The sequence below is a fragment of the Haliotis cracherodii genome, unplaced genomic scaffold (genome assembly GCF_022045235.1).
Source record: "Haliotis cracherodii isolate W230 unplaced genomic scaffold, xgHalCrac1.p SCAF_23, whole genome shotgun sequence".
Taxonomy (NCBI): domain Eukaryota; kingdom Metazoa; phylum Mollusca; class Gastropoda; order Lepetellida; family Haliotidae; genus Haliotis; species Haliotis cracherodii.
In genome coordinates, this window is record NW_027266279.1 from 8,967,498 (window position 1) to 8,994,200 (window position 26,703).

A 26,703-nucleotide genomic window follows, 5' to 3' on the forward strand; every position below is an offset into this window, starting at 1 on the left:
ACATGGAAACGGTTCAGATCTTTATGCTACATTTTTATCTAGAGAAATACATGTTCATGCTGTCAGATTTGCCATCCACCCATTTTAAATGCTGACAGAGTCAAAATTACGAAATATTTGCAGCATTATATGCATGTACAATACAAATGTATATTTTGTCATGATTGCGTAAATAGTCAGGTGAGCGATACAGGCCCTATGGGCCTCTTGTTAGTGTTCTTTTTAAGACTTCACCCTTTATACTGTCGATGCTAATCGACATGTTTGTGATATCAATATCAACACGTGCAAATAGACTTTTCTTTGTTTGTTGTATAACGCCGCACTCAGCAATATTCCAGCTGTATAACAATCGAGTAAATAATCGAGTCTGGACCAGACAATCCAGCAACCCATGCTTGCCGTAAAAGGCCACTATGCTTTTCGAAAGAGGCGACTAACGGGATCGGGTGGTCAGACTCGCTGACTTGGTTGATGCATGTCATTGTATCCCAATTGCGTAGATCGATGCCAGTAAAGTCAATCACTGGATTGTCTCGTCCAGACTCAATTATTTACAGACCTGAATATTGCTGAGCGCACTTGTGGCCAAATCGGGTGGCCTTGCCAAAATAAAATGTGTTGATATAGCTGTAGTCTATAGAGTACCCCATATTACCGCATTGTAACAAAATTGGCTGCACAAGACTTCGTACAGCTTTTTAAGAACGCTGTAGGGCATACCACCAAAACTTTCTAATTTTACAGATATCGTGAAAATAGCCCGATTAACAGATTTAGCAACTTCTTTTGCGGTACAATTCATGTCAAGATATCCATTAAGCCAGAAACCTAAGTATTTGTAGAGAGGAGAATTTTCTATAGAAGTAGACAAAGAACAGTTAGCATTTCTAAAATTGACAATTTTTTGTAAAAATTTACATACTGTTAACATCGGGTAAACCAGGACGAAAACACAGAATTTGGAACCGAACGCTCATCATGACTATAAGTAAAACGTGAACTCTTTGGTGTTACCAAATATACTGAGTGAAGCGGCATGGGTTTTGATTGGGTTATCGAACAAAATATGGCGCTGTATATACTCAAGCAGGTTGTTTACACCGTAATACTTCACCCGAACAGGCATTGAAAGCATATAAGTGCGGCAACTTGGTTAGCTAACATGAGGTGGGCATCCGTAAAGAAAACAAAGCAAGGTTTGCAAGGATTTCGCTCTACATCACACGTCACCATTATGACGTCATATCGCTCATTGTGACGCAAAAGCTATGACGTCACAGTCGTATTTAGAAAAGCGCCAAAATTCCAAGCACTCTGATGCCTCCAAAACGTAAATACATTCCCTTTGTAGATTTCTATCGTGCTTTCTGCACGAAATGCATTGCCACACTTTCTCTGAATATTGTAGTAACCGCATCTGTGCATTGTGTAACCTGTAATTGTAGATATAAATATTTAAAATATGCCTACCGACAATGACTGAAAAAAGTAGTACTACTATTCTGTGAATATCAGCTTCCAGCTGTTTCCAATACCAGCTGTTTCAATCAGAGGGGATTCATTGTAATTTAATAATCGAGTAAATTTCAAATTCATGATAGAATGTATGATATCGACTTTGCAACATATGGCATCTATTCAAAGTAAAGCCCTGCATAGACATTGTACCTCCGGATCATTCGCTTGTTGACTCCCCAGCTGAAGAGCAGGTAAGAGAAATTAATTAGATATTAGACTTTATTTTAATATTAATAAACAGTTTACAACTTAGACCAGGCATTTTGTATTTAGATTCCCTAACTCGTTGAAAATGGAAATAAAATGAGTTGCACATACAATCTAGTAATCCTACGAAAGCCTAATGGTGCCACTTTGGTAGCATAGGTATATATATATTTGTTTTTTTTAAATCGTAATTTCTCGTTTCAATTACTTGTATATGTTCAGTTTCATCTCCAGTTTTTCTCTCGTTACTTCGATTTTTAAAATCTTGGGATTGTACTGTTCTGAAAATGTTGAATGATATACAACTACCGTTTCAAAATTTCTCGTATGTATCCATCACGTAGTGTTTCTTTTTAAGATAAGAATAAACATGAAATCATAGATCGTGAAAACTGGTACAGTCAACTGTGGAACGATGCTGTGGTCACAAATGGTAATAAACTTAGAACATAAAGGTTATTTAAAACTATGCTAATTGTTTCTCATTATGTACTTTGCGCAGTACATTGCCTACAGTAAGATGTGGCACTCCTTTAGAAATAGTATTGCGTCGCTTTTCTCAGGTGAAAGCTCCCTTAAATAACAGAATATGTAAATGCTGTTCCTCCTCGGCTACAGAGGATGTAATTTTCCTTCCAACTTGTAAAAATAAAGAGTTTGAAAAAGAATCAAGCTTTTTTTGAGTGCTATGTGGGTGAAGAAAGATTTATATAGTGTACACAGAGACGATGCAGAACAAGCAGGGAAAGCTTAAAAAATAATGACAATTATGTTCTTTTATGATACACGTTCAGCTAAATATCACGTGCATATTACGATCGATTTGTCCCTTTAAATTAAAAGTTGTATTTTGTCTTCGGCATCCTTATCTATATATACACCTCGTCGTAAATATCGCACCACACATTTTAAAGTAAAAATAGAATGGGGTGGGGGTGTTGTTCATACGATTGTAAACTTGACCTCATCACAGTTCCGGAACACTGAATGGACAGAGGTACCAGAACTTGATCCTGGACGGTGCTGTTGTGCCTCATTTCGATAACCATGCTCTCACAACACGTCCAGTCTTCATGGAAGATAATGCCAGACCACATCGTGCTCCAGCTGTTGTTCAGCATCGCCAACACAACGCCATTGAGACATTAATCCTACTGAGCATTTGTGGGACATTTTGGGACGTAGGGTGAGAGCAAGGGATCCTCCAGTTCAGAACCTTCAGGAATTGACCCATGCATTGCATGATGAGTGACAGCAGATCCCCAACAGAGATCCAGACGTCTGGTGACCAGCATGAGACAGCGTGTAGAACATGTTATCCAAGTGCGAGGCGGTTACACCAGATACTGAGTTAGCCAGTCATTGTGGAGCTTACTAGTGTGTTCGACATTAATGAAATGTGAACTGTGTTGTGTGTCTGTTGTAACGACTCCGGCAGCCATACTTATTTCACCTTATTTCACGGTGATCTTAGTGAACTTTAGTTTGCGACAATTAAACCCTCAATTAGTGCTCAAATTCGGTCTTGTGTTGTCAATTTTCTGACTGAACGCTCAGATGGGGCAATATAAACAATTTAATGTGCTTTTCTAAGCACCATTTTTATGAGGTTGAAGACAATTAAACCCTCAATTAGTGCTCAAATTCGGTCTTGTGTTGTCAATTTTCTGACTGAACGCTCAGATAGGGTAGGCAGTTTAATGTGCTTTTCTAAGCACCATTTTTATGAGGTTGAAGATCCAGTTTTACTTAATAAAATAAATGTGGATGGCGCGATATCTATGACGAGGTGTGTATATAAAAAATAAAATTTTGTCGCCAAGAAAGCTCCTCTTCCCCAAACATTCAAAATAACACAATTTTAAATAACAGATACTTGCGATGTCTGTTAATGATGCATGTTTGTGGTGCGAAAAAAGTTTGTTTTCATAATTACTTCAAAGTGATCTGTGTATCTCTCAAACGATAAAGTCATTTTTTTCATTAAAAAGAATCAATGTATAATTAACTAATAATAGCAGTAACTAAAACCGAGCTTTAACTCCTACCGCGTACATTCGTATCTTTATTTGGATATCTACTTACCGTATTTGCCGAAATTATTATGTTGTGAAAATTATTACCAAAACAACAGATACAAGAACGGGCTGTGATCGCGATAGAACGCGTAGTTTGGCATAAAATACGATGCTAGTTGGTTCATTAGCAGTCCTCAATACGTCTATCTCGTTCTTAGCCAGTCCGTTTGTATCCAGTTCAGATCGTGTAAAAAAGCCTCATTCGACAGCGTTTCGAAGCAGTTCGAGGACGTCCGTAGCCGTTCTGAACCCGTTCTTAACCAGTTCAACCTCGTTCACAATTCGTCGTCCAAGCCAGTTCGAACTAATTCTTAACCCGACCAACTCGTTAGCAGTACGACCTCATCTCGTCCCAAGTGCGTGTGTATTCGCGTCCTGGCCCGACTCCTGTGGATACCGAGCGCGTTGTAGTCAGTCTTCATTCAAATTCAGGGCTCCGAGCTGTACACATCATGCCTCCAAAGAGAAGTCGACCCGGTCGGTGTGCACACGTACTGAAATTTATGTCATATATTATGTAAATACCACTTAATAATGTCACTGTTCATTTAAAGCAGACACGTTGGTTAAAGTAGACCTCTTCTCCCCATACTCTCAACAGTCTCACAAGTGTTCGGTCCGACTTGGCCCGGGCTGTCAAAATCAACTTTCATCAAAATCAAAATCATCAAATGTATTTACATCTATAGAGTAGTAGTATATCTACCTATATACCACTTTATAATGTCACAGTACAACGCATTGAAGGAAAACCGATCCGTTAAAGTCAAACACTTTTACTGTATTTGCTTAAGAAAATCTTTGTCAGAAGTGTTCGTTCCGACTTGACCTGGGCTGTCAAAAGCAACTTTAAACACACAGATGTATAATCAAATGTGTTTACATCTATAGACTAGTATTATATCTACCTATATACCACTTTATAATGTCACAGTACAACGCATTGAAGGAAAACTGATCCGTTAAAGTCAAACACTTTTACTGTATTTTCTTAAGAAAATCTTTGTCAGAAGTGTTCGTTCCGACTTGACCTGGGCTGTCAAAAGCAACTTTAAACACACAGATGTATAATCAAATGTATTTACATCTATAGAGTAGTATTATATCTGCCTTTATACTACTTTATAATGTCACAGATCGCGGTATTTAAAGAGAGTAAGGAGCTCAAAGTGAAGCACTTTTCCCTCTACATTCTGAACATTGACTCTATCAGAAGTGTTTGGCTCAATTCTCATATTGTTTCCACATCATTATAATACACTTGTTTTAAAATAAACTTGTTATAATGTGCATTCTCTATATGTTGAATGTACTTATGCGTTTTGCACTTATTGTATTTTGTATTTGTAGTTTGTAATATTGCCACTGTTTCTTCATGGAATGTTACGCAATACATATCTCATCTTCAATATCTTTGTTGATACAGTTGTGTACGGGGGCACGGTTGGCCAAAGTCGCCTCATGCGCTGCAATTCACAATGCAGAGTGGTGTCCCGTGGGCACGTCAGAAACCTATGATTATGGGTTCGAATCCCGGTTCGCCCCAATTATGTTTCTAGGTTTGTCAGCACCATACCCGTGCTCGTGGGTTTCACCGAAGTGGTGAACGTCTGAAACCTGCATCACTTCGGGCTTTCCTTCCACATCAAACTGATACGCCGTGATATAACTGGAATACTGTTAAAAGCGGCGTTAAACCCAACTCACTCACTCACTACTCTTTTGTACGGTTTCGTTTGGTTAACTGGGTTTTTGCTGTGATTACTTCCGGCTTAAATTTGAAGTATGTTCAGAAGAATGTTACTATGTTCAAGCCAAACATCGTGAATATATCATGCAACCGAATTATTTTTCAGGAGAATAATTGCAAACTAAGGACCGACAAGTTGATTTCCCATGTATTCAGAAGCAAAGAACTTATACGGGGGTATAATCTCTGCAGGAAGTTAAAACAACTGTCAATACAATAAACCATGCAGAACCATAAACCGCCGTATGAAACGGTATGAATCATATTTTACATACAGTGAACTACTTGAAACTGTGCTTAAATCTGCATAGCAAGCACCATACATGTGATTGTGAAGAAAACTTATTACAAATAGCTGATATCAAACCCGTTGTTTTACATATGTTGTTTATTGAACAAAGTCATGCTTCACAGAAGCGGGGGGCACGGGTGGCCCAGTCGTCTAAGGCGCCGCGATTCGCTGTGCAGAGTTGCGTCCCTTGGGCACGCCAGAAACCTATGATTGTGGGTTCGAATCCTGGTTCGCCCCGATTATGTTTCTAGGTTTGTTAGCACCATACCCATGCTCGTGGGTTTCACCGTAGGGGTAAACGTCTGAGACCTGCATCACTTCGGGCTTTCCTCCCACATCAAGCTGACACCCAAATAATCAATACATTTTCACAGCCGAAGTAATGGGGATAGTTACAACCCTGCACAGCGATCAAATAAATAGACACCAAAAAACCCTAATCCTTTCAGACTCATCAAGTGGGTTCCAGGCCATTAAAAACAAAAACACAAAATGCGCCCAAAACTAAATACAACATAATTAAAAGCGCCAACAATCTACGCTTGGCAACGAACACACAGACAAAGCAGCCAAATCTGCACTAAAATTAGAAGAAGTAAGCATCAACCTACCAATATCAAAAAACGAAACTAAAAGTATCACAAAGGAGAAAATCTTCCAAAAGTGGTAAAATAACTATCAGAAATCTGATTGCAAACAAAAACACCTGCTACAAAAGCCACTAAAAAACCCAAACAAACTGACAGAGTAATAAAAACTGCAAACAGGCCACACTAAGTTAAACTCCCACCTACACCAAATAAAAAAAACACACCAAACCAGTAAATGCCCCCACTGCAACTTAAAAGCACTAGGCATATATCTAATCAAAACAGGCCTACTTGGCCACATTTAAAAATTTAAAATACGCATATGTTGGAAATCGCACGTTAAATTCCCAGTTTAAGTAAGTAAGCAGTACACTGCACGGTTCGTCGTCGTTATTCGTTCGTTCGGTTTTCGTGGTCGTCTCGTGTTCACACATACTGTCATCGTTAAACTAGAAACATCAACAACCCACTACCCAGGGATCTGGTAGGACTACTCCTTCCACTACTGGCGTTCAGAGTTTCCAACTACACCCTAAATGCGGACCTATAGGCAGGCACAAAGGCCATCACGATCGGCTTTGATACTAACCAGCCTAAAACATCAAGGACCCGGAAAAATCAACCCCAACATCAACCCCAACACCAAGAGCAAGCCACCGACCTCCTCTCCATCGACCACCTCTCCACTGGTCATCAAAATACCCAATCCAATGACAGCTAAGCCATAGACATGGTCACGGTAATTATTATATAACTCAGGATAAAAAAAGGAGGAAAAGAATCAGCACCCCTACCAATCCTACCCTGATAGACAGCTCCAACCAAACCCAGGATACTCACCCCCCCCCCCCCCCCCCCCACCCCCCCACCCCCACCCCCCTCAACTAAAGACAACCAAACCACTCCTAAAAAGGAACCGGTATCATATACCACCCCACCCAGACCGACCACCCCACCCAGATCTCTCCAAGCCCCTGGCATCTGAAATCTACCGAAACTCCCATGACCGCGCAACCTTCACCATGGTCCAGTACCTGGGAGGGGAACATTTTGATCACCAAATGTTTTCTCTCCAGGACTTAAATTCATTACTTATAGAAACTCAGGACCAGGGCCTTCAACTAACTCCCCAATTTATTCAAAACAGCTCAGCACACTTTATTAAAGAAAACTATCACCCTCTCACCAAACCGTACTTTCTACCAGCACAAACTCTGCTATCAGGCTCACTTCGAAACTGTATTTAAAAATCTCAACCCCATGCCCTACCACATCCCGTCTTTATCACGCTCGCTGAATACAATGTTTATTCCTAAATGCAGGATATTTACCATCCCCAAACACACTCGCGTGATAACCTCTTTATATAGATCTATTCAATTGGAGTTACGATCAATCATTGAATTTTATTGGTAGGTTTTATTTTATAAGTAGGAACACAGAAACATCATAAACTTGTAATATATTTCCTAAAGTTTAAAGATCTTAACACCCCAATGTGTAGTCTTGTGTGTGTGTTTTGGCCTCCCGTCCAGGAGATAGAATCTGGACTTTAGATCTATTTTTGGGAAATATTATTTACTAATTATCAATCTCAAACAAATTCATGTACTCAGAAGATTACCGTAGTTCCAGCAATGTAATTAACCATGGGATCGTGACAGAATCAAGTTTTCTAAATGAAATTACGTTTTTGAGAAAAACATCATGTAGGGCCATCACTGGCGTATTATTACACCTTCCCGTCTCGATGCGTATATGGGCTGTACAAGATCTGAATTGGCTAGTGCACTTCTGTGACGTCGAGGCATAGGTCGTAGAACATATGTTGTTGGACAGTAATTGTTTACAAGTTTACAATGGAATCTCAACTTATTCGATGAGACTCGGTAGTTTCGTTAAAGGCGTGTAAACTAAACGGCTTGGGTCGTGGATCATTATTATACTTTCTAAGATTCTTCGCTAAGAACAAAGGCACCGACTGTACTTTATCCTGCATAACATTTTTTGTTACGTCATAATGGGGTGACGTCATGACGCTGTTCAAATTACCTCCCCGTGATCTAACATGTCCTTGGTAACATCGTAACGTCATTCGGACAGGGATATCAGTGAAATAGTTTCTTTAATTTCTGGTAGCCCACGCCGTGATATTGCGGGAATATTGCTAAAAGCGGCGTAAACCCATACTCACTCAAACCACTGTGTCTTTGCCACAACAGTCACAAGTCAATTGTCCGAGTCGGGCGTTGATTCCCTACGAATAATATATGTCTCTCAGGACAAAGGAATTATCATTATTATGCTATTAATCCCAAATTTGTCTGATCCATAATCGTTTATTCACAGGCCACAGTCATATAGCTGGAATAGTACACAGTAACATTGGACAACCTTGCTGTCCAACGACAATCACATTCGGAAAGGCCACACCGACGTACCGACAAGGAATTCCTATACCATACAGTTATTCAAATCTGTTTAGACATTTGGTAAGTAAATACGTTCCAAATATATTAATTAAGAAAATAACGATTCACTAGTGATTTTACGATCTGAGTAAAAATAAACTTATAAAAGCGGAAAAAATTAATATTGCCGAATTTAACTTGAATAATTCACCTTTTTTTACATTGTTGTCCTTTCAAATCACAGCTGTTACCTTGGTATACTGACACAGGGCAAATGATAAGTGAACTCTCAAGTTGGTCCATAACAGATTATCGTGAAAAAAATGAAAGCTATGGGTTCTTCATTCTTATATAAATATGTTTTCTCTCTGTTAAGAACTATATTCTTGTTTCCTTTTGTTATATACAGGGGAAAATCAGAGAAGATGAGGAGAATGAACCTGGTTATAGTAATGGCGGTGTTCACACTATGCAATTGTCTTGTCAGCCTGCTGATTTGTTATCATTATCCCGAATTTATCCCGAGGGTAAGGATGCTTCTTGCACTGACTTCCAGAGACCACGAGAACACTAGTGAAGACATAATCGCGTCTGTGCAAAAGGGTGCAATCAATTCAGTGATCCAGTCAAGTGCAGGTAAACATTCAAAACAAGAAGCGTTTCTATTGAACAGAAACATACCCACGCCGACCACACGACGTAATGAACGACTTCCTCAGATGCTCCAACAAACTCATAACAGTTCAGGTCAACTATTCCTCAATAAGAGTCGTTTTGATGCCGTTTTAGGAGAGGGCGGACTTGAAAACAGGTTTCCACCTAGGAGGCCTTACCAAAGCGAGTTTCAGCAAGTCGACGTTCGAATCTTTATATATTCTGCAATATACGAAAAAACTCACTCGTCAGTGCGAACACTTATCCTCGTTCCGGAACCATTCAATCCTGTTTCTTTCGTTTGCGTACTGAAGAGAACAAGGTCACATGTGGGTTATTGGGTTCAAGGTCATTTCCGACACATCTCTCTAAGTAGATGGGGTACTTACAAGTGAGTATAAATCTATTTATAGTTTCATAAGTGATACAAGTATATCATAAATATAGAATCGCTCTGCGACTACTTATTATTAATTACGCCATTAGTGTATAAACTGCATGCATGTATATGAATACATGGGTATCTCTGCCTCCTCCTGTAAGCATAATGTTTACGGGTATGTATATCTTGGTGTATGTGTGTAAATATGTGTATGTGTATGTATATATATGTATGCATGCGTATACAAGGGTATATGTGTATGTATGTGAGACAACAAACAAAGTAAAAATAAAATAAATCCTATGCCGTTTTCTTTGTGTTCTCCTTTCAGTAATCGATGTGGATTTGTTCACTGTCCAGTACCTCACGGCTCCTACCCGGAGTTCATCTCTGTCCTAACTGCCCGGATGTCCTCCCCCCTCAACATCCTCCCTGTCAACTATCCCGGACCCCCCTATAACCGACTGACGCGCTGTTACCATGCCATGCATGGAAACTTCACTGACGTCAACACACTTGTCACAGCCCTGGAGACCAACAGGTACTTCGGGACAGACAAGTTCCTCATCTACAACTACAGCATACCAGAAGATGTCAACAAAGTCCTGTTGCACTACGAGAGGGAAGGCATTGTGGAGATGAGGAACTGGAAGCTTCCCTTCCCCCCAGACCAGATCCACTACTGGGGTCAGATGGCGAGTATCCATGACTGTGTCTTCTCTCAGCTTGGGGTTGCCAAGTACGTCCTCCTTGCAGATGTTGATGAAATTGTTGTGCCCAAGAAAGATATTTCGTTAGCAGATCTGGCTGACAGACTACTGAATACAAAAAAACCTAATTCTAAAAATATGTATGGGGCCCTTATGTTTCCAAATGCGGACTTCCCAATCCATGAAAATGAGACAAAAATCGAGTTCCCTGAAAAGGAGGATGCGAAGAAATTCAAAATGCATGCATTTCTGCATACAGACAGGTCTTACATAAATAACCCACGCGACAAAGCAAAAATTCTCGTGAAACCCGAGGTCGTGGACCTGCTTCATGTTCACAATATGAAAAAGTTCCTCCCTGGTTGGGCGATGTATGTTGTTAGTCCAGAAGTCGCTCTAATGCATCACTACCGGACGAGTAAAAAAACCCAAACGTATCATCCATTGAGACAGGATTCTACCTTTATAAAATTCAGCAATAGTCTTATACCAAAGATAAAGGACCGACTTTTACATCTACAGAGTAAACTGGAAGTAAATATTTGATCTGGAGGAAGTGTGAATTGACTCAGCTGTCCTTTCATGGTAGGACGGAACCAAGAGATGGGAATCATTGGTTTTAGATTAAGAACTTTGAACCAAAATATTATTTAATTTGTAATAAAATATCATTCCATGATAAATCTGGTACGTCTAGATAAAAAAAAGCGTCAATCTATTCTGGCGACCGAGGGACACTTTATTGATTGGTTTCACCATTCACACTGTATGTTTCTTATATTGAAATAATTCATCTTTTTATGATTTTATTTCTTTTTGGAGTACACAAACAATAAGTTTACCGAATATAGTTCACATGCAATCTTGAATACATACACGTTTCAAAGTATATCTATAGATGATAACAAACAAAAACTATTTCAGTGTCATATTGTTGGATTGTGCAAGAGACCAACATGTCATGAACTGTGTGTATTTACATTGTGAATATGATATATGTCTGTCGATGTAATATGAATCGGTTATTTCTTGTTTGATGTGTTGGAAATTTGGTATGGAGTCGGAAATGTTTCATTTGAATATGTTTTGCTTTGTTACAATTAAAATATGATTTAATACATCATTTCGTTTTTGTTGATATCGTCAATTTTGAAAATTCAATTCTATTCCAGCTTCGTCATTGATCCATTTGCAAGGTTGTTCCAGATATGATTTACAATTTTGCACTCAAAGAACATGTGCTTTCTCGTTTACAAAAAATGCAAAGAAATCATTCTTTATATCCCATTTTGTACAGTAACTCGTTTGTTGGTACAATTCAATTCTATGAATAATACTATATAGGAACCATTTTTGTTTTAAGGACATAATATATCTGTGGGGGATACGATTAAACGTTTGCCAATCTTTTACCGTCATGTTAAGGCCAAGGTCTAGTTCCCATCTTTGAATGTATTTTTGGGATATCATTTTGTTGGATACTTTATTTAATATATCATAAGATACTCTACACCCCATCCCACCCCACCCCTAACCCTCTCCACTATGGTTTCAAGGAAATATGGTATTAAGGGCAGATGTAACGTAGATGTTAGGGCTATACTCTTACGCTTTATATATTGTTTTATTGCTTGGCTATGACAAGCATATTCCAGAAAATGTGTTTTACAGTCGCATACATAGTATAGGTCTAGAAACCTTCAGCTCTCGTCTATCAAATCATTACCAAGATTTTCCCGAGTAATGTTTATAATATACTGGAGTGTTCCTGATTCTTGTATTCGTATTTTTGGCCATAAAGGTTGTGATAATATATCTCTTTCCTCTTTGATAGAATTTCCCTTTTTTCAATTAAGTTTCCCAATGTACACAGAACATCTTTCCAGAAAGCATTGGTCCTATCATCAATAACCTTTTCCGATATATGGAATTGGCATTTTTGCTTAAAACCAATTTGTGTTGGAGTTATATTATTAAGCAAAAGAGTGGTAAGTTTAGAGTGTGGATGTGAATGGAACAAACGGTTTTTCCAAGATATCTTTTGTGCAATGATTGTATGTTTAATATCAGGCACTCTTATACCTCCCTCTTCATAAGGTTTTATCATAAAACACGTCCCATTTTAATTCTGGAAACCCAAAAGTCCAGGAACTCTACGGTCTTTTCCCAGTCTCGGTCAAAGGTATTTACAAAAATAAGCATGCTGTTTTCATGTGAACATACTAAGGAAGAAAATTTGAAAAAAAAGTTAAAAAACTAAATATCTACACCATCTCGCCCATCGGCGAAGTTTGGCCCATGGGCGAGAATATTTTCCTTTACTCAAAACTCATGTTTTTGCTTCGCAAATACTTAACTTGTATTCCATCAAGTATCATACACAAAATTTAACTAATTTTAACTTAATTCAACGATTTTATAGCGATATTGAAATATTCCGCCCATGAGCCAAGCCTTTTTCTCGCCCATGGGCGAAAAATTTCAATATCGCTATAAAATTGTGAGCCAATCTGTACCACTTGCGATTTCCTTGTGTTATATTTTAGGCCTTAAAAAGACACTTACGTATATGAAGAGTTGTCATGGTGTTTTGGAGACAATTTTCAGTTCTATCTAATATGATAGATGTGTCGTCTGTGAATTGGGATATTAGATATTCTATCTCATCGATCCTAATTCCGTTTATATCTTTATTAAATCAGGAACAAAGTATTTAATTGGTTGATCAGGGGATGGAATTTATAAAATACCATAATGCGCGCAGCATTAAACGAGCAAATGGTGTATGATGACCTTGCACTAGTTATGCATGTATCATTATTAAGAAATAAAAGACGAAGGAGAATAAACCATGAGACATAAAACAATATGTACCTGCTCTTTAAGGATGTTTATAAAATGTGCAGGCTTAAAAACAGTTAGCTTAGTTTAACATATGATGACTCCCTACAAAGATTCAGATCTCGGCAATGTCGGACAAATCCATTTTTGGAACAGGTGGATTAGGTTTGGTATATTCCTCATTTTCTCACAATCCTCACGTCGATGATCTGAACCTTTTCTCCTCATACCGATTGTCTTGTCTCTCCCACTTTTGGATGCGATCGTTCGGCCACTGTGCTTGTCTGCGTACCCAAGCTACATCTATGGTGAACAACTCACTAGGCAATTCCCTCTAAAAAATAACGTTGACTAATATATGACGTCGTCAATTTGCAAGCGCATATTCGAATCTCCAGAAATGACGCCATGATAGAACAATAGAACGCTTCGTTCTTCATTGCACTTTGAGATGTATCACATAGATATCTCATATTACATTATATAAGATAGCTACGGGATTAATCGCAAAGAACAATGAAGAGCGAAGTGTAGTTCATTTCAGGATAAATCATTGTTCCGCCATGACGTCATTAAACACATTTACACATCCAAGGAGCCAGTATATTCTTACTTTCAAACATGCAACGCATTTCACTCCCAGCATATTTGAAGGCTAATATCAGACATGACATTATTATCAAATGTACACATATTGTTCAGATACAATGCCATGCCCGGACAGAGCTGAACCCCAGCTGACCACAGCGTTAATCAAAATGCAATTCAATGCAGACCAATTCCAAAGATCGATGTCGGATAAAAAACTTAATTCCTTAAATAGTTTGAGACAAACCCCAAAAAGTTAATTTGGAAAAATTGCAATTGGGATACGAGAACATGCATCAACCAAGTCATAATACCCGATCCCGTTCGTCACCGCTTACAAGCATGAGTTGCTGAAAACCTATTCTAACCCTGATTTTCAAGGTCCCTTTTTTGCTTAGTTTAGTTAGTTTACGAAAGAAAGAGAAATCAAGTAAGTTGAATTTGTACGATAGATAACTCCAAGGTCATTAACCGCCGCCCCCGCCTGCCTCCCTCGATTTTTTTAACTGGTCACTTACTGAATCAGTCAACATACAAACTAACGTAGGCCAGGTGAGCTTCATGAACTACACTGCAGTCGAGGGAAATGATCTGAATAGAAGTGTTCATCATGTACTTGTGTTCTATGCATATGCAGGACGCTGTATACGATGCAGCCCATTAGAGTCTGTGATTATCTGATGTTTTGGGTACAGGCTGCATTTGCAGGAGGTTTAGGTATGAATGGACAGTGAAGAGAGTGTCCAAACCTTTCAGTTTTGGTGTATAGGGACACACACAGGTTGTTTCCTTCCTGGAGTGGGGCGTGACATGGAGTCTATCGCCAGGATGTCGCGCCCTTGCATACAATCGTTCTACCTGTACCGTGTACCGTCCTTCCAGCGCCACGCAAGGGGGTCTAGTCGGCGAGGATTCTCGTACAAGGTTCTATATGCAAATCTGGATGTCATTTTCCTAACATTTGTTTGTTTGTTGTTTAATGCCACAATATTCCAGGTATATGACATTGTGCCGTATTTAGTCCAGTCTAAAGCAGCCAGCCAGTGACTGATAGCATGAACAACGTGTCATGCCCTCTAAGAGCGATTACACACAAGTCAAACAAGTCACCGAGCCAGACACCCCCCCCCCCCCCCAACGTATAGGTTGCTGAGGATCTGTTGTACCCCATCTTCCTGAGGCAAGGGTGTTTACTGACTTTATGTTATCCGACTTAGAATACAGCATCCAAGTAGAAAGTAAACAAATACTGCGTAATTGGAGTTGAAACACTTCAATAAATAACTTTCAAACAAATTTGCTGCACTCTTTTAATTTTGTGCTTCGATTTCCGTCTGCATTTGAACTAGTCCGATTATGGCCCCCGTTTGAGATCTGACAGCACGAAAAGTGAAAAAGTCGGATCGGGATAGGTCAAGAGAGGTCAGCCAAGCACTCCCGACAGTATGGTGCGTCCCGTAACATTCGGGAAACTCAGCCGATTTTGTCTGGTCAGATTACAATCGTGACTACTTCGTGACAGATTCTGCTGTATCGGATCAAAATCGTAACAATGCCCTGTGTTGTCTGGACGGTGTCCTGTGGATCGGGACGCTGTCGTGATGAACGGGCATGATTTGGAGAAATTGTTCATTGCCTTTTCTTGTTTGTGATCCTTCCTCAGCCAATATGGCGGCCGAGCTGACAGACGACAGTGGGTGTTGACGATCCTCGCGGCAGCAGATGTTACAAGTTCAGTACCAGGATACCTACAAACACATGGGACAGCTCGCTTCGTTGATGCCTGTGTGTCCCTGTGTGAGGGAATGTGCAGATGCCTTCAGGGTCACAGCACCGGCCAACAAACAGTAGGAAATGATTGTAGGTTATTAGAGGATATTACAGGGTGATTTACGAGGGATGAGGCTCGTCGTCACGATGTAGGCTGTTTGGTCCCTTTGTTTTGAAATGCAACGTATTAACATATTTCTCTTGATTTGACGTGTAAGTGTTAAAATATAATATTATATTTCTCCCTGGCCTGAGCTTCTGCTTATATGCACACACGCAAAAGAAACGTAAGTCGAGTATGCAGTATACATATTATTTATTTTCAACAGTAAATACAAGAAATACTAATAGGGCAAGATTGAGAAAAATTTGACTGAAGACAGTTTAATGGATTAAAAGGCAGATGACATAATTGTTTTTTTTTTCAAATGTTAAGGGCTTACGCAGTTTCGGGTCAGTACCCAAAATGTCGGTCAATACCTGGTGTGACCACCATTAGCACTGATCACTGCCACACATCTCCTGTACATTGAGTGGATCAGACGATTGGTGAAGGCCCTAGGGATCATCCTGCAAACATCCAGAGCAGCTGTGCGTAGTTCATCGGCAGTTGTAGGTACTGGGCGCACATTGTGCAGACGCCTTTGAACCTCATCCCACAAGTGTTCGATGGGGTTCAGATTAGGGCTGAGGGCTGGCCACGGTAGAACACGGATGTTCTGTTGTTGCAGAAAGGCCATGGTAGCTCTGGCAACATGGGGACGAGCGTTGTCCTGCTGGAAATTGTGTTGATGATGTCATGCAAAAAACGGAACAACGTGGGGTCGGATCACTTGGTCGATATACTGCTGAGCAGTGACGCCGTGTCCCCGACCTTGACCAACATTCAGAAAGCACATGGGTCCAAGTCTCGCATTAAGTCCAATCCCTGCCCATATCATGACGCTAGGTCCACTCCATGGATCCCTTTCCACAACGTTTCTTCAGCGAAACGATCACCTCGACGCCGCCAAATTCTGACTCTTCCGTCTGACTTTCATGAGAGAAGATGACACGCCTCCACTCACGATGACGCCAATTGTGATGACCCTGTGCCCACTGAAGTCGTGCTTGTCGATGCCATGGTTGGAAAACAGGATGACGTGCTGGTCGGCGACAACTGAGGTTGTTGGAACGGAGACGTCGGATCACAGTGTCCCGGCTAATGTGTCGATTATGTGTTCCTATGGTCTGTCGAGCACTTTCACTTGCAGTTAGGAACGGATGTCGCTCGTATTGACGGGTCTTGTCGAGGTGCGGTGACCCTAGGACGACCGCTCCGAGGAAGGTCATCTGTGGTCTGCGAAGCATTGTATCGATGCAGGAGACGGTAAATTGTGGTTATGTTAACGTTGAAATGACGGGCAACATCTTGGACAGACTCTCCAGCTTCCAAACGTCTGGTTTCTCTGAACTTACGTTAGGCGTAGCATTGTTGACCAAGGAGTGGTAGGTCCAAAAATCGGCCACAGTTTTATACCCGCTACAGTTCGTGCATTTTCGATTTCGCGAGAAATGTGTGCATGATACCCACATATTCATTGAAATGGTGCGTTTTGGCGATTCTTGTTTCGTTTTTACTCGGGGCTTCCAAAATGCAACCGAAAATATTGATAACACCATCAGGCTTCACTATATGCTAAAACTCGTATCAATTTATGGTTCCGTGTTTGTTACCTATTTGCTTAAAACCACTTGCGTTTCTTTTGCGTGTGAGTATACCTGCACAAGGTGGATATAAATACTCGTAGATGAAGTGTACCTTCACACATATGTTATCGATTATGAAAATGTGGATTGATGTTTTAAGTATTCATTTTCAGTTTGTTCTTATACATTGACCTTGTTTATTGTAAACGGCCATAGATACTCGTTACTTCAGACAATTGACTGACAGCCGTCCGCATTAACGGGTTTAATGTGGATGGTTTCAGTTGTCAGAGCAGCGAGTGAGTGAGTGGGTGCGCGGGAGAGTGAATGAGTGAGTCAGAGTTTGTCATATTCAATTTGTGTGAGACACCGGCTGCAGACAGAGGGCTCCAGTCGTAAGGTCATGTTAAGATATACCGTCACCTTTCTGATGAATAGTTGGAAAATATGGAAGGCATTGCAGAAATTTGAATTATTTTGGAATTTCTACATACAGGATAAGTGTCTGTGTTCTTGTGGGAATCTTGATCTGACAAACCACATTCATAAAGGTTTTATTTCATCAGATGATTGATCAACCACACTTTGAATGAAATTGTGCAATCACAGGTAATGTAAGCTCAAGGTAAACAATGGTGGGGTGAGAAATTTCATTTTCAAAAGTTGTCTGAAATGTCACCGAAAATTGTCAGACACACTACAAGTTCATTGTCGACACAGTTGCCTTCAATAGCGCGTATGACCTCCACCTGCCTAAATGCACGCTGTGATACGCCGCCTGATCGATGACGTCAGTCTTCTGATGACGTGGACTGGAATCTGTTGCCGCACGTCTCCCAGGGCCTGCTGCAATTCTTGTCTGTTGACGGGAGGCTGATGGCGTGCTCTAATCTGTCTGTCAAGATGATCAATTTGGACTTATGTTTCAATGTTGAAAGTGCCTACAAATTACCTCCTGTTAAGTACATTTTGTATTGAGCACTGAGATAAAACTAGCAAATCCAGACTAGCACTTTTCCAGTTGTTTTGTTATTTCGTATTTACATCTACGTAATGCTTTGTGTCGATTATTAAATCCAGCAAAACAGGGTTTTTCTCATTTCCAACTATTTTAATTTGTGGAGAAACGTTCAAGCCGCAGAGGTCTAGAAGCACAGATATGGCTACTGATCCCGCTTGGCTAGGCCTCGTGCCCTCGCAAAATTGTGTCGAAATTTATATCTCCAAAGTTGCCAAAACTTATAAAATGCCTTAGCTACGTCACAGTTAAACACTGATTTTCAGTATATTAGACTGTTCTTTTGATAATGAAAGCAATTATCTCTGTAGTTTATCCAGAATCCCGATTGGTAATTCTGACTCAATCGCTGATTGACGAGGGCGACGCCATGTTTGTTTATAAACAGTGAAAGTAGTCCTACTTGACCTTTGATATTTGCATCTCTATCCGCAAATGACCCCAACGGATATCGTTTTTATCCGTTGGCTTTATCCTGCCGAGAAACCTACCCATTATATGATAAATAAATCTACCTGGCTTTTTGCAGATTAAGGAATAATCCGCCTCACGATAGATTAAAAGTCTAACGCAACTGCTACCAACTAACTACCAAGGCTTTGGTCCAACATGCCTACCGCACTACCGCACCAACATAAATATAATATTATAATGTATTCATTTGGAATACAATGGTGTTGCTGAAAGGACACACGGGGTATAACATTTGTTTGTAACGAAGATTAGTTTAATACACATGGCCATGTTAAAATGTGAGGTGAGGTGAAATGATTAGTGAAACTAATATAGCGACGTATGTGTGTGTGTGTGTGTGTGTTGTGTGTGTGTGTGTGTGTGTGTGTGTGTGCTAGTCCGGACTTATGCCCGTATTATAGTGCTAGCCAACTGAGATACCATGCCGCAGTTTACCTTGGTACAAGATTCAGACACAGTATACCGACTCCGAGCTGATCAGTCCTTGTTAATCTCCTCAATGCCGAGCGCCTGGCAGGGTAATAACAAGCACCATATTTTAAAGTCTTTTGGTATCGGGATCCGAACACCGACATTCCGTTCTCCGGGCAGACACTCTGTCCACTAGACCACGGACACTGAATCTGCTTTATAACATTCTGGAATGGTTTCATTGTGTCCTGATTGTGTTCATCCCTGCATCCCTTCGATTGATTCCTCCCACATGTTGGTAGAGCGTCCGCCACGAGAGCGGAAGATCCGGGGTTCGATCCCCGACCGCGTCATACCAAAAGACGTTAAAAGAGGGTACTTGTTGTTACCCTATCTGACGCTCGGCATTAAGGGGCTAAAACAAGGACTGGTCGGCTCGGAGTCAGTATACTGTGTCGGAATGGGGTATCCATGTTAAACTGCGGCATGGTATCTCAGTGAGCTAGCACTATAAATCGGCATCAGTCCGGACTAGTACAAGCAGCCACACAAACACACACGTACATGCACGTCGCTATATAAGTGCAATAATCTTGGACGCGTCGTTAATCCCCATTTCACCTCACCTCACCTCCCACATTTAATGGACATCCGTGACAAATGAAACTATCTGCAAAGTGACTCACTCACTCGCTTGAAAATGTTATTAGATATTAATGACTATGTGATACAAAGTTGCTATTCGAAAATGATGTCAGTTACAGGGAGTAGCAGCAGCAGCAGTTTGTATGTTGCATCAACCAAGTCAGCGAGCCTGACCACCCGATCCCGTTAGTCTCCTCTTACGACAAGCATAGTCGCCTTTTACGGCAAGCATAGGTTGCTGAAGACCTATTCTACCCCGGATCTTCACGTAGTAGTAGTAGTGGTATGGGTGGTGGTAGTTTGTTGTTTAAGAGGGCTTCAAGATGAACTCCAAAATGTAGTCAGATTATTTATAACCTTCATTTATTGAGTCTCAGGATTGAGTTGTGCAAATAACTGAATTTCAGCATGAACTCAGAAACGTTTGTTTGTTGTTTAACTCTGTCAACTCAGCATATACATGTATTCCGCTAACTACACACCACTGATACGAGTGCGTGAAAGTCAAGGAGTTGTCTCCCTTTGACCATAAACCGAACAAGCTCCTTCCCTGTGTGTGACGCCTTCTTCACTATTCTGATAGCATCCCTGCCACTAAGGCTGAAAGGGTCTTTGTCGTATGAGGTAGAAGATAAATCTACCCGTGGAAGAACTTTGTACAGAACAATGGGCGAGTCCGATCCCCGTTCAACCCTTTTTCATTAAACAAACTCTCGTCCGATGTGTGTGGGTGTGGGTGTGGGTGTGGGTGTGGGTGCGCTTATACTAATACTAGCCCGGTTTGTGTTGAAGTTGCCAATCACAGTCTACACCTCATGAGGTACGTAATGCCTCCATTTTCTGCAGGCTCTATGTTTTGGCCACAAGAGCCGGGTCAGCTAGCTACATGTACAGACAACTGCCCCCTGAAGATCCATCTTAGAATTGGTCTTCCGGAACCCATCATAAGAGGCGACTAACGGGATCGAGTGGTCAGGCTCGCTGACTTGGTTGATGCATGTCATCGTATCCCAGTTGCGTAGATCGAATGTTTATGGCACCAAAGCTTTCAAAGTAGGATCAATGAAGTCAGCAAGCAAATAAATAATAAATAGATCATTTGTCTTGTAAAATAACATGTTTATCTCATATTTGGACCTGATAAAATGTTCACTGGTGGCTGCCCAAATGAAAAACATCAAAATTGGCATATCACTTGACATATACATAATATCTGAAATAGACATTACAAATATTCTCTATGGATATGTGTGAGTACTTCTTGCAGCAAGAAGACCGCCTCCGTGGTCTAGTGGTAGAGCGTCCGCCAGGAGAGCGGAAGGTCCGGGGTTTGATCCCCGACCGCGTCATACAAAAAGACCTTTCAAAGATGGTACTTGCTGTTACCCTCTCTGGCGCTCGGCATTAAGGGTCTAAAACAAGGACTGGGAGTCAGTATACTGTGTCTGAGTGGGGTATTCATGTTAAACTGCGGCATGGTATCTCAGTGAGCTAGCACTATAAATCGGCATCAGTCCGGACTAGTACAAGCAGCCAAACAAACACACACACACACGTACATGCACGTCACCTCACCTCTTGCAGCAAGCACACGTAATGAGTTCTAGTACATGTCATTATATACCAAAGAAAACCAATCCCTAAACCTAAGGAATTAAGATTTTCATACGACATCGTACTTTTGAACTGGTCCCTGGCCATCACCCATCCCCACTAGTACAACCCGATGCGAAAAGAGACACAGCAGCCTCGTCTCCGTCTACTTACTGGGGAGCCATGTCCAGCGTCGTGACGAGAGCCCCGGCCACGGTGGAGCTCTGGCTGAACGTCAGTCCGGCAAACAGCACGACAGGGTGATTCCCATTGTCAGTAGAGCAGCTGCCAAAAACCCTGAATACAACACGCATGTGTTTTAATCAACTACACCGATCTGTGAGTTTCCACAGACTCTTAACACAACATGCATGTGTCTTAATCAACAACATCGATCTGTGAGTTTCCACATACCCTAAACACAACACGCATGTGTCTTAATAGACAACACCGATCTGTGAAGGGTTCCACATTCTCTGAACACAAGGCGCATGTGTCTCAATCAACAACACCGATCTGCGAAGGTTTCCACATACCCTAAACACAACATTCATGTGTCTCAATCAACAACACCGATCTATTAAGGTTTCTACATTCTCTGAACGCAACACGCATGTGTCTCAATCAACAAGAGCAGCCTTCCTTGAAAGTTGGAGTAGTATATTCTATAAGGTTCAGTCAGGGCTCCAAGAAAATAGGAGTCAAAGATATACTTTTTTCCACATAATATCATGTTTTAGAACAATAACATGAATTGATTTTTTTGGTAAAACCTTTTTGTTTGTTATTTGTAAAATTATTTGTAAAATTTGCGGGAGCAGTTGTTCCAAACTCCATCACACGAAAGCAATTTCAGTTTTTACTGAGATATCCTTGCATATTTTTGTCATCGTTGTTAATTGACGGGGATCTGTGCGTCTGTGTCTCAGTGATCTTTACCCCTTTGGGTTGAACTCGGGACTTTCTTTTCATGTAACACGATTCGACTCGGGCGAAACAGCGCTCATACTCTGAAATCTGGATTCAGTCTGTCCACAGGAATCTGAAGATCTGTTAAAATTAATCAGGCCATGGAGCATAATGTTGTCATTGAGTGTATTACAAACTGCCAGGTAAAAGAAAATATACACTTGAGAATAGGATGAAAAAGACTTAAAGGGGCACTGATCTAAAGCATTCTATCGTCGCGACGAAGACCCGGGTTCGATTCCGGACATGGGTACAATGTGTGAAGCACATTTCTGGTGTCCCCCGCCGTGATATTGCTGGAATATTGCTAAAAGTGGCGTAAAACCATACTCACTCACTCACTCAGTCTAAACAAACAGACAAAAGAACGGCGGAGCTCATCGGATGTCGTCATTTGGAAATACCCTAGATGGTTATAGTTAATAATACAAAAAAAGTATCCATGCAGTGAAAGCATTTTCGGATTTCGGATTGCATCTATAATACGATTACTACTCCCTTGTTGTCATCCACGTTTTCTCGTATAACCCTACACTTGTGTATTTGTCGTCATTCTCTTGATGCTCAGTTAATGAATTTATTACAGGTACAATTAGTGGAAGCAACGCTTAGATTACATGACAAAGGTTCCCATTTGGCATTTATTGTGTCTGGGGTAATTATTCAATCTAAATCCAGGTTTGAAGTGAGGTGAAATGTGTGTTATGTAATATACACGTGGCAGCCCAGCAAGAGATGAATGATCAGTTGATTTACTTTTTTTGTAAATCAACGGATCGTTCCTAGCCATCAAAGGATTAACAGAAAATACGTTGATTGATAAATCACTCTTATCTTGCACAGTGGATATGTCAAAAGTGAGTGTTTACAACCTAGCCATAATCAACTCTAAAATCTCTTCGCTTTCGTGAAGCTACAGTAAGACTGGTCACGCTACAGTAAACTAGGGATATTGCTATACCGGGACTCTCAAATTACAAGAAAAACACAGAAATGCGCATACCGTAATTACAGTAGTAATTTATTAGATGCTGAAGTTTAGCATAGTTGCACAAAAGTACTTTACATTTAACAAATTTAATAACTCTAATACTTTAATATTTCATATATGTACATTATAATTTCTACAAAAACAACAATAACTTATATCTTACAATATAATGGTAAATACATAAATACATTCTATAATAAATTTGCGGTGGCACTGGCATACACGTTGTGTTCAAGTCATTCACTCCAAGTGGATCAGGTCACCAACGTGATCTGTGTACTCAACTTCGCCGATGACGTTGTTGACGAGATTGTCTTTCAGAGCCTGAAGACGGTTGTCAATCAGCCGGTATCTTCTCTTTCTGGGTGGTGCTGACCAGTGGGCTCCAATTCGTTGAATGGCGACTTCTACGTTGGATTGTTCTCTTTGAAATAGCGTAACAACTTCATAAATGTTCGGATGGCTCTTCCTGGCAAGTTTGTTGAGTTTGTGATTCCACCCCTCGACGTTGTTGTTAGTGCGATGCCCTTGGTTACCAAAATGGTTCCAGATCTCAGGTCCGAATTGGCGTCCTTCCACCCACGTTGTCGTGACGTAGTCCCTGAAGGCTGCGACCTTGGGACCCGCGGGACTGTCAGCGATGGCTTGGAGCCAGACGTCGTCGACCTTGTCCAAGGGAAGCAGAGGCAAGGCTGCGGTTCTTCTCACCAGTCGTCGCTCTTCATCATCGTTCTTGTAGTCCGTAGCCAGATCTTCCTTCTCTACTTCCAAGTTGTTGTTGCATTAGGTGTTTATGAGGTCGCCTTCTGCCTGGGCAATTTCGGCTGACCTGTCCCTCTTTGGGACTCCTGTGTGTAAGAACGGTGTGTAAGAACGTACTTCATAATAAGTTGCACTCTTTATATATACCATCAAATACATACTGTATGTATTCTTAAGAAACGACTCTCCTCTAAACTCATCGGTATCATAACCCATATCAACTAAGAAACTAATTGTTTGTTCAATTAAGAAACTGATCATCTCTTCTCCTGTGTTTAAACATCCAACTGTATTATTTTTTACAAGACGACTCTCTAGTAAATCTCCTCTCCTCTCCTCTGTTTGAACAGCACGGGCGCTAATCTAAACTACGGTAATCCGGTGTTTTATAGCAATTACTCATTTCTCGCTTTCGTAGGACAAATACCCCAACTTGGGTTTTCGCTTTACTGATACTAGGGAAAATTGGATTTTCTCTAACCAGGCACGACACCTCTAGGTTTACTAAAACAAAGGGAATACACTCATGTCATGGCGTGAAGCGCCGATGTAAAAACAACATACTTTGTTCAAAGGGTTAACTGATAATAAGTTGATTGATTGCTCATTGTTATCTCTCACTCAATGGATTTTTTAGGAACCGTGGACGTTATGAAAATAGTTGTCACGTCGGGCTTTCTCAGCCGACCCTTGAGACTTGACACCTGTGTGAAATACCTGAAACATCTAAATGATCAGTTGAGAAACGAACACGGGTTATAATATCCCGAAACGATATATATCTTTTAGAATATTTGATTGTTACAGGGACACGTGACATCGAATTAGTTTCTTTGTACAGCTGCAGTGGGATATTGTTCCTTTGTGTGGATATTCACGGATACATTCCTCGAACAAGAAAGCTGCCTAAAACTATACACATAAATTTGGTAGGTTGTAATTATGGTATTTGCATTTTGTTTTCCTTCATTTGCTGTAGCATTGAACCGATTCGTTCTTGTTCCTCTACGTCTTGGTTGGGAAATTCTTCAACGCGCGATAGACGTTGTTTTCACAAGTCTTTTCCTTTGTAAGCGTGTATATATTACCGTAAATTTATAAAATGTGTAAATATTTCAGTCAATTTGACTGAAAAATTTGTCCAGAAAAACATCACAATAGATTATTATGTAGGATTAGAAGCCAAACGACATAGAAGTGTACTTTTCAACGTAAAAATTCAGTCTCTTGGTGATGCCATTAAACATAAAAATGTTTGGAATTCGTTATCATAATAATACAGATGAAAATGTTTTTCAGTCAATTTGTAAAATAACTGAATATTTAGGCGTTTAATAAATTTGAAAATGTTACACATTGTGACAGTAAAAAAATATACACACTATAAAAAAGCAATGCTCAGGTGAAATATTTACTTTGTGTTGCAAGTCAAAATAGTGTAAACGAAAATCACAAAATTACCAAGCAAGTGACTTATCAAAACTTCGTCACCATTACCGATGCTACCCACAAATTAAAGATACCTACATTTCCTTATTATCTCGATAACTGTATTTCATTTTGTTGATCAATGTGACCATACGCCCTTATTGCTACCCACAAAAGTGACTAATGCAATTACGAATGGCACAGCACAGGTCGCGAACTAGTCTAGATTTCTGCTATACATCCGGGTACTCACTGGGAAAAAACAATGACAAAGGCAATAACCAGTCTCGGGGAATTGCTTTAGATCAGTGCCCCTTTAAGGTCCAAAATATAACTATCATACACGAATCAAATACATCACCATCTTGTTTGATTCATATCAGCCACTTTAAAACATGGGTGTATACTTTCATTTGCCCGACAGTTTATATTGATAGGAGTGTTTATTAGAAAAAACAACAACATTGCTTTTATCATAAAATAATATTCTCAGTCTGTCTATTTTCTCTGTCCTTCCTCAAAGGAGGTTTCTCTCCAGGCGCCAGTGTACTGTGAGACTATATGACGGGATTGATCAGTCCCAGACAACCAACTCTGCAGTAAAATGATTAAAATCCCGCGGCTAAAATTAACCTTAAACAGCAAATTCTGCGGGGAAAAATAACCATGTCCCCCCCCACCCCCCATTTCATTTTTCGAAAACTCGGATCCAAATCCCGAACGAAATAATTCCTCAGACTATCATCATATCACAAACAGTTATCGTTGGATTTGACATTTTTGACATTAGATTATGCAAATAAATCGCCCGGTGTCACTGATATTCTTTTATTGTTATATATAAACATACCACAAGAAATATTAAAAGCGAAATTATTCCTTTCCAAATTCGATTATTTATGTTTTGTATGTTTGAATCGCATGTAAAT

General features: G+C 40.3%; 1 protein-coding gene across 3 annotated transcripts in view; it reads left to right on the forward strand.

Moving 5' to 3' along the window:
- The window catches only part of LOC139471798 (uncharacterized), a 47,069-nt gene extending 35,626 nt beyond the window's left edge, over positions 1–11,443 (forward strand). For 2 of the 3 annotated variants that reach the window (XM_071254289.1, XM_071254291.1), the window contains exons 5-7: positions 8,788–8,930; positions 9,259–9,894; positions 10,217–11,443. In XM_071254289.1, the coding sequence (XP_071110390.1) occupies positions 9,275–9,894; positions 10,217–11,141 (1,545 nt within the window). In that variant the 5' untranslated portion in view covers positions 8,788–8,930; positions 9,259–9,274 and the 3' untranslated portion in view covers positions 11,142–11,443. Of the gene's footprint in view, positions 1–1,693; positions 1,713–8,787; positions 8,931–9,258; positions 9,895–10,216 lie in introns of those variants that run through there. The other variant, XM_071254292.1, reaches the window with a different exon arrangement.
- The last annotated feature ends 15,260 nt before the right edge of the window (positions 11,444–26,703 follow it).